Raw genomic sequence first — 15,639 nt, 5'->3', positions numbered from 1 at the left:
AACAGCAGCAGTCACCACATTGGTCCTTCCGGCCATAAACACCCGGTATCTTCTGGCAGTGAAGGCGTAGTATGAAATCTCAGTCAGGCTGTATGTGCACCTTGAGGCAAGGAACCTGTCTTGTTCTCCACTGTTTTTCTGGAATCCAGCACAAAGACCCAGTTCAACACATATATTATGCATATAATTAATGACTGATTATTTATTTATTAACGACTTCTGTTTTGGAGCCTAGCCCTGTGCTGGGCGGTTGTATCAGTCGGGGTTCAATCAAAGAAGCAGAGCCAGTAGGAGGTATTTAAGAGCTTTATTACAAGGAATTGGCTTATGTGATTCTGAGGGCTGCCTAAGGAAATACAAAATCCAGAGGGCAGGCCCCTTGGGTATATGATTTCTAATCCTTGCACTAACCCTAGTAAGCAGACTCAGTATTCCCAACATGCAGAAGAGAAAACTGAGGCTCAGAGCAGTTGCACGGCCAGAGAGAGGCCAGGCTAGGATGCAAACCAAGGTCTGACTGGTGACTGGCTGTTCTTGTCTCTGTGCTGCTGCTCCTTAGCTTGCCTGTCACACTTCCTCAGTGACAGCTGGACATGCCCATCTGTCTCAGTCAAAATTCATCTCGTAGTGGGTTGCAGACTAGACCGGGCCCTGCAGTCATGGTTGATCACAACGAGCTGCCGCAGGATTAGCCAGACAGAGATGGCCTCCATCAGTCACAGTCATGCGCGTCAATCTCAGCCTGTCAGTTCCATTTCCTGCATGAAGAAGCTCAGCTCCCTCCCCACCCTCCCCATTCCTGGTCTTGGGCACTGAGCACCATGGTCTGTTTTCGTGATGAGCTCCCTGTTCCAACTGAACTCACCATCTTCTGAGACTCCAGGGCACTGAACTCCGGGCAGAGGCACCGTAGATGGTAGCCCAGGAATCCCACGTGGTGGGTTGCATGTCCGTTAAAATCAGGTTTCTCAACCTTGATACTATTGAGATTTGGAGCCAAATAATTCTTTGTTGCAGGGCAGTTGTCCTCTTGTGTTGTAGGATGTTTAGCAGCATCACTGTTTTCTACCCACTATATATTAGTAGCATCCCTCAGTTGTGACAACCAGAAGTATTTCCAGACATTGCTAAATGTTCCCCGGGTGACAAAATCACACATACCCCCGAGTTAGGAATCACTGATCTAAATGAATCAGTCATGCTATTCCTTAACAGCTCAGAGACTGACCCTGTATTTATGGGAGACGGAGACACAGATCCAGGGTGTGTGGGCACCCAGTGTTTGCAAACGATGTCCTATTCCAGGATCCCAGGAATGACAGATAACTAAAGGAAACCTACAGGGAAAATACAGGGAAGGATTCACAATTGCTTCTGACAATGGACAGGAGTTTGGAGAGAGCAGAAGAATTGCCTTTCATAGCACAGTATTTTATATCATTTAATGAATCACCTTCAAAAAGAAAAGACATAGGACTTCCCTGGTGGACGAGTGGTTAAGGCTCCGAGCTCCTAATGCAGGGGGCATGAGTTCAATCCCTGGTTGGGGAACTAAGATCCCACATACTGCCTAGTGTGGCCAAAAAACAAAGAAGAAAAGATGTGGTATTTAGTGTTTGAAATTATAGGGAAATGATCAGGATTTAAATTTTTATAAGTATTTAGAATGGCATGTACAAGGTGACTTCAATTCTGATAAGATACTTATACATGAGAAAAGACTGGAAGAAACTGCACCAAATAGTTTAGCCAGGGTTGTTGCTTGTGAGATTTGGGATAATAAAGAAAGGTGGTTTGGGGTGAGCTATTTGGTAGACTTAAAGTGCTGGTATTCGTATCTCAGGTACCCCACAGGACAGGTTTAAATTTTACATGGATGATGGTTTTCAAATTTTAGTATTTTTGCATTTATTTTTATAAAGACCTCTTTTCTTTGGCAAGTGACCGTAGTTTTTAATTTGTGGACGTAATAGTTTCCTTTACAAATAATTCTGTTTTTGTTGTTGTTGAGGCACTCAGTCATGTCCGACTCTTTGTGACTCCATGGACTGCAGCACGCCAGCCTCCCCTGTCCTTCGCTATCTTCCAGAGTTTGCTCAGAGAGTCAATTTAAAGAAATGATGCCAGCATTGGGACAGGTGGCATGTACGGGGACATGGCAACATATGCGAAGGGGATGAGCAAAGGCTGAAGTCGGGGCTTGCTGTGTATATTATCCACTCGACTCCCACACACCAAGCCCCTCTTGTGTCCTGGGCCCACCTGCTTACTGTTCCTGCTGCCTAGAATGCACTCACTCAAGTTCTTCACCTTACTGGATCTTTCTCTTCATTCAGCTCAAAAAGATGTCCTCAGGGAGGCCATCACGGGCCACCTTATTTAAAGTGGTCTCCTTCAGTGACCATCCCCTCCCCCGGTGCATTTCCTTCCTGGTGCTGATCACCCTGGAATTGTCTCTGAGAGCTCTGGCCTGTTTTGTTGCCAGTTTCTCCACTAGCCTCTGAGCTCCTGGAGGGCAAGGGCTTTGCCTTATTCATTGTTGTTCCCGTAAAGTCAAGAACTGGTCCACGTTGGGATCTGCAAATATTTGAATGAAGGTGTTGTAGGTTGAATGAAAATGTTCCAGTTGGGATCTCTCCACCCCAGTTTTAGCCTTTCTCACAATGCCAACTTGTACTGGTAGCCAAGGTCAGAGAGAGATGCCAAGGCAGTTTGTGGTTCAGCATCAAACACATTTATTTCACTTTTATTGAGTATACAAGAACAGAGAGCACACGCATACAGCACGGAGCACTGAGGTGGGGGAGCGCGGGGACAGAGAGGAGAGAGGGGTGTGAGTAAAAAGGACCAGGACAGCATCGCAGTTGGTTAGGAAGGTGCTTTTTGGGAAAAAAAAAATTTAGAGTGATGTTGCTCATGCAATTTCAGGCCAGTCTTGGAATGTGCTTACAGGATTCAAAAACTGAAACAGGTCTTGGCACTTCCTGTACCCTCAGATGGAAAAGATCCCAAGAAAGCAAAATAGGGGAAAACAAAGACTTACAGGCTGGCAGAGTGGACAAAGGCCATGGAGGGCATCTGCTTTTCCTGTTCCTTTTGCAAGTGGCGAAACTGAGGCCCCGAAGCGAGGATAAGACGAGCTCAATGGCATGTGGTGAGTTAGAGGCTGAGTCAGGATGGCTACCCAGAACTCCTGACTGCCCTCCAGGACTTTTTCCACTATGCTACATGGTCTCCTGGGTGGAGAGGCGGCACAGAAAGGATGTGAAATGTAAAATGGAAAAGTAGGTTGAAGACAGATAAGACAAACATCTATATTCCCTATGAAGAGGAGGATGGGAAGGAAACAGCGCCCTAGATTTCAGCTTTGCAGCTCCCCTCCTCCCTGCTGGCAGATGCCTGCCTCTCTGTGGAAGGTCAGAGCATCTGTGGACTGGAGAGCTCCATAAACCCTGGCTGGCCCACAAACCAAGCCTGGTCGCTTCTTTCCGGTCCTGAAGCCACACGCATAGGGTCTGTAGGCAGGTGCAGAACCCACAACAAATATTCTCCCTCTGAGGTATGTCCAGTGCGCTCAGGACACCTGGTTCCTGCAAAGATGAGGATGCCTGAGCCAGATTCCAGATGGCCCAGAGAGGGCAGAGCCACTCCAGCTCTTGGCCCAGAAAGAGTGGGGGCTCTCAAGCTGAGGAGGACAGGGAGGAGGTTCTGTGGCTTCTGTGTAAGAAGAGCCTGGTGCATTTCCACTCTCAGGGGGAGCTGGAGGGGATGTGGCTGACTGTGCCATCTGAGCCCCAGATGCAGGGCTCTCTGCCTCTCCTCACCCCATGTTTACCTACAGAGGCAAACACTGTTCTGCCTCAGGTCAGCCCCAGTTAAGCAGCGAAGCATATGTGTCACCAGGGGAACGGATAAGCAAGCCTGGGCTCTTGGCGGGGCATCCACAGATGTCTGATAATTGGAGAGAAGGTGGAAGTGCTCTCAGAGGGGCTGGAGATGTAAGGCTGACTCAGGGAGCTTCCCAGGTCCCTCTGCTCCCCCCACGCTTTCTCCTTGAGCCTAACAATAGTGCCTGGCACAAGTAAGTACTCAGTAAATATTTGTTGAATGCATTTATCGAATGCTTTAGAAGCAAGATGGGGGAAGTGAAATGGGACTGAGAACTTAAAGGGCAGGGGGAGACAAATGCCTTCAGAAGGGGCCTCATTGAGCTCAGGAAAGCAGCTTGTGTCTGGAAAGCCCACGTGTGCCACAGGGCAATGCCAAGCTTTTTATGGGACCTTCTCCAAGGGCTCCTGTGGTTTCCAGGCCATTTCTGGGACTCTTAGGGCCCAGGATCAGAGAACAAATGTTGACTGAAGGGGAGGTCTCCAAAGCCAGGGTCTTATTCGCAGGTGGAGCCCCAGCAGCACCTTCTGTCCTCCTCAGCTTGTTTCAGGAGGCTCTGGGAGTCCAGTTTTGACCTGTCAGGGCCTGCCCTGCATTCAGTCTCTACTGTGGCTGCTTTGACCCAGGAAGAAGAGAACGATTCAGACAGAATACAGGAGTGGCCAAAAGAAAGAACTGAGCTGGGGACATTCAGACAGCCAGGTGGAAGCCACCATCTTCCGTGGCAGCTGGGGGCGTCACCTCCCTTGGGATAAGAGTTAGCTGTCACACCGCGGTCAGGGAAAGGCAAGACATGTGGCACAACAAAGAGACGACTGAGAACTGAGGCGAGCCTTCCAGGGAGGTAGGGGGACTGAGCTGGGGGACCTGTGCTGCAGAATCCTGAGCACGGGCCAGGTCCCGGCTGCTACTGCCTGGGGGAGAAGGCATCTGAACCACACCCGTGTCACTTCCTTCTTGCCAAACCCCTGCCTCTCCATATGGGGACCCCACCCCTCCCCACCAATCAACCAAGTACAAACACCACACACTGTATTTCTACACTGAACTGTCAGCTCCTACTGTGAGCGACCCACAGCCCGAGTCCGGGTCTCCTTGGCTGGGTTGGTTCGGTGAGATCTAGGAACCTTGGGAATACATCAATCACAGTCAGATAATTATAATTTTAAAATGTCAGCTTCATACTTACCAGCACTGTTTATTTTAATATTTGTTTCCTGTTATATGTAATATACATAACTTAAAAGCACATCCATACAAATCTCCTACAAGCGGCACCTTCATAATGAGAACCCATAAACATACAATGTCTACTTCACCTCCTGTGGCTTGGTTTCACGTTCTTGCTTTTCTTTTCTTTTTCTCATTTCCAGTGAGAGTCATCTGCAGTGGCCCTCGGCAGGACCAGGACACAGAGGGTGAGGGGAGTGGGATGGGGGAGAGGGAGGAGGGAACCCAGACAGAAAATGACAACAAGACGTGTGAAAGTCGAGGGGGAAAGGAGGCGGAAGAAAGGCAGGTGGATTTTGCAGCCCAGTGTCAAGACCCCAAAAATAAGAATCCAGTGTTCCTCCTCCTCCTTTCCGAATGGGGGATTTTTCTTTCTTGGAAAACGGTTGACGGGGGCATGTCTTGCTGCTGCAGCTTCTCTAACTGGCTGCAAAAGTGTTTTCCTTTGCATTGGAGTGGGCAACAGACGCAGGAAAAGAAGAAATGGGATGCTTGTCCACTGAAGGGAACGTGTAGACCCAGGCGGCACTGTACTTCTACAATCAGCGTGGTCTGGCTTGCCGTGGTTGTTCTGCAGGGCTTCAAAGTGAGGTGGGGAGGGGAGCAAGGGATTACTGTTGTTATAATTTTTGTTTGTTTGTTTCCTGGAAAATCCCACCAATTCTTCAATTTGTCTGCAAAGGAAATGTAGGCATACAGATGTTGGTTGTTGCTGTCGGCCGAATGCTCGGCCAGCCCCGGCAGCAGTGCAAGGACGTGGTGTTTCCTGTATATATATCTATATCTATATATATCTATATATATATGCTTTTCCTTTCCCAGTCTCTTTCAGGGACAGTACGTCACAGCTGGGACTTCGGTGTTGAGTCGGAGAATCCAGGATGAAGGCCCCTTCTTTATGGTTCTCTGGCTTGGGTTGGACCAGAAACGCCAGCATCTTTTCACAGAGGTCAGGATTCCTGAAGCCAGAGGTGGGGGCGGGGTGGGGAGGAGGGAGACGCAAAGGAAGGCAGAGGACAAGAAGAGCTAGTTAACTTTTGTCATTCATCTTTAAACGCATGGTTGTTTTCATTCTTTTTACCATATGCCCTTGATTATGACTTAGGAAGACAGAGTGACTTATCCAAGCCCACACAGCTGGTAATAAAGTGGCCACTGACAACTGAAGCCTCCTTGGTGTTCAGTCATACGCTTTGCAACCCCATGGACTGTAGGACACCAGGCTTCCCTGTCCTTCACTCTCTCTCAAAGCCACCTGTCTGACCCCAGAGTCCATGCACGTTTGCTGTGTTGCTTCCACGCAGGTAGGATCTTTCACTTTGGCTGAAAATTTTTCAAGTTACCTTGAAACTCTGTCCTTAGCTTTCCCTGAGAGCTAAGATCACACTTATTTCATTTTGTCTTCCTATCTGCTCTCGGATCTACAAAATATTTAGATGTGATGGCAGAGGCGGGTTTTTTTTTTTTTTTTTGTCTTTCCTTTCTGTTTGCCATGGCCTGCTGTGTCCTGGAGGTGAGTTAAACCCCAGGGAGTAGTGTTTAAGTAAAGAAACTGGAATCTGGATCCCAACTCAAGTTTGACTCCAAAACTTGAGCGTTAAGGGGTCTGGGCTCTGAAATCAGACAATCTGAAGTCAAATCCCACTGCGTGGTCTACTAACTCTGTCACCTTGGGTGAGTTTCCTAACCTCTTTAGACCTTAGTTGCTTCCTCCGTAAAATACACAGAAGTTGTAGCGAAGATTCAAGACAAGGATCAGCGTTAAGTGCTGAGTAAATACTGGCTGTTCTTATCATGACTACTGCTGTTGTTAACTTAACCACACATTGTTCTGACCTCATTGAGGGCAAGGGCTGTCTCTTACTTATTGCTATCTTTCCAGGGCCCAATACCATGCCTGACATATAGCAACTACCCAGAACTATTTAACAGGTGGCATATCATCCCTGTCCTTTACTGCTTACATGGTCAAGTGCTAATGGAGTGGTAGATAGCTGATCCTTCTTGGCTCATTTGATAGATGGGAAAACTGAGCCCAGAGGGTGCAAAGACTTAGCAAGTTGGTGGCACAAACAAGACTAGAACCCAAGGCTCCTGCTTTGAAATAGGTCAATCCTGCCTTCCCCCCCTTCACCATTTAATTAGAACTTTGAAAGCAAGAAAGCTCTGGGAAGCTGGGTGGGTGCCACCCTCTTGCTGGCAGTGTTTGGATTACAGATTCTGCCTGAAGGAGGCGGGCCAGTGGAGCAAAGATAGAGCCGAAGCCACACAGAAGACTGTAAGACAGGTGGGATTTCCACCCTCACAGCAAGAACTTCAAGAAGGAAGAACTTCATAAGGAAGTCTACTGGAGCAGGGACAGGAGGAAGATTCGGGGAGGGGAGAGACAATGAAGACTGGCAAGATGGATGCCCACATAGAAACAGAAACTCATGCAACAGGCTGGAGAAGTTTAAAGTCTGACTTGCTCAGGGCTCTCATCAACCGCTCAACATGGCGAAACTATAGGGACATGGAAGCAAGTTCACATCGCCAAGCACCTTTGGTATGTGAGACACCACTCTTGTAAGTCACTGCTATGGACTCAATGTTTGTGTTCCCCCAAAATTCACAGGTTGAGGCCCTAACTCTCAAGAGGATGCTATTTGGAAGCAGGGCCTATAGGAGGTGCTCATAAATGGGATGAGTGCTTTTATAAGAAGAGACATGAGAGAGATGACTTCTCTGCTCTCCACTGCATGAGGACGCAGAGAAGATGGCTGTCTACAAACCAGAAGAGGGCCTTCACCAGGAACCAGATTGGCTGGCACCCTGACCTTGGACTTCCCGGCCCCCAGAACTGTGAGAAATTAAGTGTGCCTTGTTTAAGCCATCCAGTCTTCTGTTCTGTTACAGCAGCCTGTGCAGTCTCTAACACTCATAAATGTGGTTTATTACAGCAGCTCCAATGTATAGATTCACTCCATTTTGTAGATGAGGAAACCGAGGCCCAGGGTGCTTCCTCTGGACACACTTTCTGGGTCCAAAGCTGGGTGTGTTCTTTCTACTCCATTCTGCTACTTTCTGAGAAGTTTTTCTTCCAGTGCTGGCTTCACTTTAAGTTTGCTCATCAATTAATAGAGTACCTGCCTTAGAGGACTTCCCTGATGGTCCAGTGGTTAAAAATCTGCCTTCCAATGCAGGGGATGCAGGTTCGATCCCTGGTCAGGGAACTAAGATCCCCCACGATGTGGGGCAACTAAGTTGGTGTGCCTCAACTAGAGAGAAGCTGAATGTTGCAACTCAGACCCATCACAGCCAAAAATAAATAATTTTTTTTTTAAAAAAGAGTTTTCTAATTGAGAGAAGACTTCCCCCTCCAGAATTAGTGAATCTGACTATATTAAGAGTCAGAGGTGGTTCCTACTTGGTGACAATTAATGGGAAGGAAGGTGAGCAGAAAAGGCAAGGAAGAAACTTTTGTCTCTCTAGGGCCACATAACAAGGTGACCTTTACAGAAGAATCCAAAAGAGAGGGAGAGAGGGTGTGTGGTGATGTGTGGGACAATGGCAGCCAAGAAGGAAGTAAAGGGTGGGGCGAGGAGGAGGGAATGAGATGGCAAAGGGAACACTGAGGTGGGCAGACGTGAAAGACCGCACAGGGTAGGCAGGATGTGACCACTGGGACGAGAGCTGAGAGCACTGGATAGCCAGGGAACATGGGAAGGCAGGAGCCTGGGGGGACTGACTGGGATGCTTCTGGGAAAGACGAGGAGGAGTGAGACAGGGAATGGAGGAGATACAAGAACCTAGGGAAGCAACTAAATAGCCAGAGGATTGTATATAACTATAAGAGGGCTTGCCCTGTCTCTTCATTTTGCAAATCAGCACACTGAGACCCCGATGGTCACGACGCTAAGCCAGTAGGATGGATGGAATGGAGTCAGGTCTGGATTCCCAGCACAGAATTCTTTGCATCAGTGGCTCCTACACTTGGCTGCACACAGATTTCCTAAGGATCAACATATAAATAAAGATTTCCAGGGGGTTTCCCTGTTGGTCCAGTGGTTAAGACTCTGAACTTGCAATGTAAACAAGCAGCATGGGTTCAATCCCTGGTCAGGGAAGTTATGCATACTGTGCAGCCAAATAAATAAAATAAAACTGAAAAAAAAAAAAAAAAAAAGATCCCCAGGTCCTAACCCAGCACTTCTCAGTCAGACTCTACGACAACAGTTCTCTAGTATCTGTGTTCCCAGGGTAATACAGCCAGCTCAGCACCAGCTTGGCAAGTGACCTACACTCTACCCCTCTGAGACCTGGGTAACAAAAAGCAACAATAACTGAGCAACTGAGGGGACAAGAGTGACAATTTACATGAAAGTCTGAGGAAAGCAGGCTCTGCCTGTGATTAGCTTACATGACTTCTAGACCAGCCCTGTCTGGGTCTTCCCTGGTGGCCCAGTGGCTAAGACGCTGCACTCTCAATGCAGAGGGCCTGGGTTCATTCCCTGGTCAGGGAACTAGATCCCACATGCTGCAACAAGAGCTCCCATGGCACAATGAAGCTGGCATGAATAAATAAATTAAGCACACAAATAGACCAGCACTGTCCAACAGAAATATGAGCCACAGATGGAATTGAACATTTTTTGGATAACAGATTTTCTAGGCAGTATTTTCTAAATGTTCTAGAAATTTATGACTTTCTAAAATTTTCTGATTATATTAATAAAACTCTAATGTTTGAATTTCCATTAAAAAGAGTAAAAAGAATCAGGTGAAATTAATTTTAATAATGTATTTTACTTAGCCCAATATATCCAAACATTATCACTTTACATGTAATCAATATAAAAATTATTGAACTATTTTATACATTTTTTCTCCATACATAATCTTCAAAATCCAGCACACATTTTACACTTAAGGTACAGCTCATTTCAGATTAGCCAGTTTCAAGTGTTCAACAGCCACATGTGGCTAGTGGCTCCTACATTGCACAGCACAGAAAATTATTTCCGTCACTGTAGAAAGTTCTATCAGATAGTACTAGATCGGGGTTGGCAATGTTTCAGAGTGGCAGGAAAATATTTCCATGCCTTTTCTTCTGACAGGAAGGGGGTGGTAATCAAAGGGTGAAAAAGAAACATTCTTGTGTCTTTCTAGAAAACATTGGTTTTCTTCATTAGGGAAGAGGACAAAAGGAGACCTGCTGCTTGTGGGGGCCTTTGAAATGGATTTATTTTTCAGTGAGGTATAATGTGCAAAGTAAGTCAAGTACACAAATCTAAGTGTGGAGCTTAACACATTTTTATATGTGTACACATCCATGCAACCCTCCCAGTTCAAGACACTGACACTTCCAGCACCCTCGAGGTTCCCTTATGGTTCTTCCCCGCCACTTCTCAGCAGGAACTGATATTCAGACTTCTGAGCATGTTTAGTACAGCCTGTTTTGAACTTCCTATGAATGGACCCACTTGTAAGTACTTTTTGTGTCTAACTTATTTCACTCAACTCAATTATTATAGATTGATAAAATTCAACAAATTTCTAGAGTGGCCTCGCCAGCTTCCCCCAAGTTCAGTGGCTAAAAGACCTGTCTGCTCCAGCACCATCTCCCTCCCCTTATTCACCAAGGCACTGATGGCCCAAGAGGAAAGAGTAAGGATTGAGGTCCCCTGAGATTCTGGCCCCAGGTGGCCTCAGAAGGGTTTCCAATCTAGCAACACAGATGGGACGAAGGACTCTGGTCCTCATATTCTTCCTTGGCATCAACTATACTTCAATTAAGAAAAAAAAATTAGGACTTCCCTGGTGGCATAGTGGATAAGAATCTGCCAGCCAGTGCAGGGGACGCAGGTTCAATCCCTGGTCTGGGAAGATCCCACATGCCATGGAGTAACTAAGCCTGCGCACCACAACTACTGAAGCCTGTGTGCCTATAGCTCGTGCTCTGCAGCAAGAGAAGCCACCACAATGAGAAGACCAAGCACTGCAATGAAGAGCAGCCCCCACTCTCCACAACCAGAGAAAGCCCATGCAAGGCAATGAAGACCCAGAGCAGACTAAATAAATACAATTTTTAAAAAAAAATTTTTAAATGGGCACAACATTCAACTATACTTCAACTTATAAAACTTTCCTCCTCAGCAACATCTAGTGACTGGTGATGGAGACAGAGACTTGGGGACAGGAATATGACCGTGGGCTGGGTAGGACTTTTTCTGACTTCCAGCTTATAGGCAATGGGCCAGTGAGGTTTTGCTTATCTCTGTCTATCCCACCTTGGTATCCACCCATCTAATCCTCTCTTCCCTTTTCTCACCACTTCCGGATTTACTTTTCTGGGTCTGGAGCCTGAAACCCAAAAAAACCAGTCCTCCTTCCCTTCTGTCCTTATATCAAACCTAGGGGAGCTATTTCTCCCCTTTGAACCCCAAATCAGGAAGTCTGGAGGGGGTGGTGATCGAAGCTGTGCTGGGGACCCAGCCTCTGTCTCACAGCTACTGAGACCCACAAGCCTCACCTGTGGCTTCTTGTCCCTCTCCTCCGGGGATGGGTCTGTTTCTCTGTAGACGACGGCTTTGGTTACCAGCATGTCGGGATGCTGCAGTTTGGCCTCCTTGATGGCCAAAGCCAGGGCCTGGAGGAAAGAAGAGCCTGGTAAGGAGCCAGCAGACTGAATACGGGTAAGGCCGCAGAGACCAGCAAGCCCCCCCAGGGCACAGCGAGGCCCCCGCAAGGTCAAGGGACAGGCTGGAGCTCAGGTCTTCTGGCTCCTTCTGCCTCCCATCCAGTGCCCCTTCCTTGGGGACTTCTCCTCTGGACAGGGTCAGCAGGAAGTGGACACCTTCTCTGCTCACACACATAGCCGTCCACGGGTAACCCAACGCGGGAGGGCCGGTGGCCTGGGCAGTGCCACTGGGACCCTCGCTCCCATCCGCATACCTGGTCTTGATCGACATCCTCGTCCCCGGTGATGATGATCCGCTTCTCGATCCTTGTCTCAGAAAACCCTCCTTTCACAGTCTGCAGGGGGAGAGGGAGGCGGATTTAGCCTTGGGTCCGGCTGGGGCAGCAGCCTCGACAGGGGACAGAGCCAAAGCACCCCTCAAGGGCAAGGCTGGAATCAGCAGTCGCCTTCTCTCCTGGCTCCCTCGGTTTTTCCCTTTACTAGTTTTGGGACTTCAGGCTGAACACCCTGCCTGGCTGCCACATTTCCCCCAGCTACCAAGCTGCCCTCTCTAGCTCTTCCAAGCCGGGCTCGAATGCTGTGGCCCTCACCCTGGTGAGTGGTCCTTCCACCTTCCTGCCTCGATACTTCCTGAGCGGCAAGTTCGTATCTCTCATGGTTCTGGGCCTCTCCATCTTCTGTGGACCTTGTGTGTGTGTGACCTGGCCTTACTCACTAGGCTGGGGCTCTTGAGGGCAGGGGCTGTTATTTTTGTTCACCTCTGCATCCCCTCCTCCTCCACTTCCCTGCCCCACCTGGCCAGGATAGGTGCTAAAATGCGGATTTGTTGAATGAAACACATGAATGAAATGTGAATGGTGACAAGGTTCTACTTTAAATGACTTCCAACGACACTAGAAGAGAAAATTGCATGGATGATGCTTATACATAAGCTTATAGCTGCCACTGTTTTCTGAAGGGGTGGGGTCTGGGGGCAAGCCTAGAAGATGGGACAGGACCTAATTGCTTGGTATATTAAAGGCAGGTGGTGGCAGAGGGAAGGCCAAGCTGGAGTCAAGAGTGAACAGAGAGAAGAGACGGCTCCCAGGTGACAGGGCCAGGAGAAACATTTGAGCTGTATGCTGCCGGCTGTGTGATGGAACCTCTTCCCATAAAGCTTTCAGTCAAGTCATCCTTGCTCACTGATGCTTTTGGTAGGAATGGGTGCTTTCTGGGGACCATGCTGTGTGGGAGGGGGCAGGGCTGGGACGGTCTTGCTCATTAAGGGCTAAGGCTGTCTACCAGATTCCTCCTTCGATGTTTGAACGGAACCTCCCACTCAGCCTGGCTCCCTGGCCTCTCTCCTCCAGGACTACATCTCTGCCCTGGGCTCCCTCCTGTTCTTCCTCCTGCCACTCAGGCATGGACACAGTGGCCAGCCTGTCCTCAGCCCGCGGGACCCATCCACGAAGTCACGGCTGACCCACGGGGAATTCTCCATCCTCCGGCCCCGCCCCTTTCTCAGCCTCTGGCCTCGCCCCTTCCTCCTGGAGCCCTGCTCCGCCCCCTCCACTCCTAGTCTCTTACACAACTCTCTTCTTTCTCCCATCTACCTGCACATCCTGGTGGACCTCATCTCCTCTCCTTAAACCCCCTTTCACTGGGTTCCTTCCCACTTTAAAAACCTTGATGTCTCTCCATGGCTCTCAGACTCAGACCCTCTGTTGTCACCCTTGTCCCAGGATGTCTCTTTCTTATCTCTGTTCTGCTTCCCCCTTCCTCAGTTCAACCTAATTTCTCACAGTTCTGCCCCTACATGCTGCTTCTTCCTGGCAGAGACGGCTTATCTTGTTTCTCCGTGTGCACTGGTTGCAGCCCCTCCAGCAGTCCCTAGCACAAAAGCGTCAGGGTGACACTAACATTTGCTCAGAGAATGAATAAGCGAACACACGGTTTCTGCTCCCATCTTCCACGTGGCTTAGAATGTCTGCCTCTTCCCTCAAGAGTACTCCCTGGCTTTCCAAGACCCTAGGCAAACCCCGCCTTTTCCAGAAGCCCCTTCCTCATTCTTGGAGCCTTCCTTAAATTGCTCCCCGCTAAATCCCTCCAGCACTTAAGCTCTATAAGGCACAAACACTACGGTTCACAATGTCTTCCAAGGAGACGGTCCCATCCCCCCAGCCTGGCCGTCAACAATGAAGGGCAGGTCGGTGCCTATGATGCTTAGCACAGAACAAAGTGCACAGCACTCCAGAAACTGGGAACACCGCAGGTCTTCTCTATCCACGTCACAAGGCAGAGCCGTGGCCATGACCTTCCCGAGCCCCACGGCCAGGCTGGGGGCACATGGGGTCCTGCTGCTGCTACTCACTTTGGTAACATGGGTGGTGGTGGAGGTGGAGAGGGTTTCCGCGGTGGCGCCGTAGGTGCTGGTGAGGACATCTTTCCCGATGATCTGCAGAATATAACCACCACCACCCCACCCCAGGGGTCAGGTGAGGAAGCTGGGATCTGCAGGATGGGGTGGGGGCGGGGCCAACCAAGGGAGAAGTGGGGAAGGGGGTGGTTCCATGAAGGTGAAGTCTGGAAGCCAAGATGCTTTGAGTCACAGAGTCTAAGAACTCAGGAATACTGGAGTCTTCAGAATGCTAGACCCATGAAATTCTCAAACCCTGGAATCTTAAGATTCCTAGAACCTGAGATTCCTAAGGTCTCAAATCCTAACAAGACCCTAGAATTTAAGAATCCTGGCCTTTGAGAAGGATGAACAGAGGGGTCCAAGGGCAGAAACAGAGCCCTCCTGATCCCCCATCCTGTCAGGGTGGGGAAGACGTTCTCTCTGGGACTAGATGATGAAGACGACAGATCTGGAGAATGGAGGCACTGTCAGAGACCTCTTGGTGACAGACTCAGGCTGCTGAGGATGGAGCAGGTCCAGAGTCCAAGCTTCTGGACTCCTAGTCCATTACTCCTCCTGGTCAGTAAGGAGAGCAGATGCCAAAGAGCTGTGACATTACAGGCATCACCAAGGGGAGGGACCAGTTCATCCCACTCTGCCACTGCCCTACGTGTACGTGGAGGGTGGTGGGGAGGGCAACGGACGAGACCCTGACCAGGGAGCCCTGTGGGCATCCAAATGATACAGTTTCCTACTGCTGTCCTTAAAGGGGCGGCCTCCCAGGCTCCATGCCACACTTGCCTTGGGCCACCTGTGGACCCGTGTCCACATGCTCTTCGTGGAGTCCCCTAGCCTGAGCTGGCCCTGCCCACTTACCGGAGAAAGAGAACGGATTTCCGTGGCCACCGTCTGTGGGCCTGGGATCATGGCAGCTGCCCCCTTCCCGGACTTGAGACTGTTCTCCTGGGGAAACAATAGTGCTCAGATGGCCAGGTCTCAGGTGGGCAGGCCCTCAGGATGGCCGGAGCACGTGACCACAGAGCTCTCCCGGCCACAAGGTTGAATAGTGACGTTAGAGGCAGAGAGCTGAAGGCATCATTCAGTTCAGTCTGCTCCTGTTCATCCCTTGCTCGCTCACTCAACACACACGCTTACACACTTACTCACACACCCACTCATTTAACAAATATTTACTGAATGCCTGGCGTTAGGGACACTGTGGTGAACAAGACTCAAGACTCAATGTTCTCCCTGGAAGTACTAACAAAGGAGTCAAGACATCCAGGCCCTGTGACCTGGGGCAGACCCACTTCCACTCTCCAAGCCTCCTCGATTCACCTACATAAAAGGACCCTGCAGTATACAGGTTCACCAGTGGCAACAAACGTCCCATTCCAGTGGGAGATGTTGATAATGAGGTGCAAGTGGGGGGTTGTGTATGTGCTGGGGGGCAAGGGGTCTAGAA

General features: G+C 49.2%; 1 protein-coding gene and 1 non-coding gene across 17 annotated transcripts in view; one reads left to right on the top strand and one right to left on the bottom strand.

Moving 5' to 3' along the window:
• Nucleotides 1-2,711: 2,711 nt before the first annotated feature.
• The window catches only part of EPB41L1 (erythrocyte membrane protein band 4.1 like 1), a 135,410-nt gene continuing 122,482 nt past the window's right edge, over nt 2,712-15,639 (bottom strand). For 15 of the 16 annotated variants that reach the window (XM_043478650.1, XM_043478652.1, XM_043478654.1 and 12 more), the window contains 5 exons: nt 15,051-15,137; nt 14,148-14,231; nt 12,052-12,132; nt 11,630-11,746; nt 2,712-6,077 (listed from right to left, as the gene is read on the bottom strand). In XM_043478650.1, coding sequence (XP_043334585.1) covers nt 6,069-6,077; nt 11,630-11,746; nt 12,052-12,132; nt 14,148-14,231; nt 15,051-15,137 — 378 coding nt within the window. In that variant the 3' untranslated portion in view covers nt 2,712-6,068. The remainder of the gene's footprint in view (nt 6,078-11,629; nt 11,747-12,051; nt 12,133-14,147; nt 14,232-15,050; nt 15,138-15,639) is intronic. The other variant, XM_043478648.1, reaches the window with a different exon arrangement.
• Nucleotides 9,548-9,620, top strand: TRNAE-CUC. Its single transcript has one exon. It is a non-coding gene; the product is annotated as a tRNA-Glu (tRNA).

Source organism: Cervus canadensis, chromosome 10 (assembly GCF_019320065.1).
Source record: "Cervus canadensis isolate Bull #8, Minnesota chromosome 10, ASM1932006v1, whole genome shotgun sequence".
Lineage (NCBI taxonomy): Eukaryota > Metazoa > Chordata > Mammalia > Artiodactyla > Cervidae > Cervus > Cervus canadensis.
This window is presented reverse-complemented; position numbering and strand designations above follow the sequence as displayed.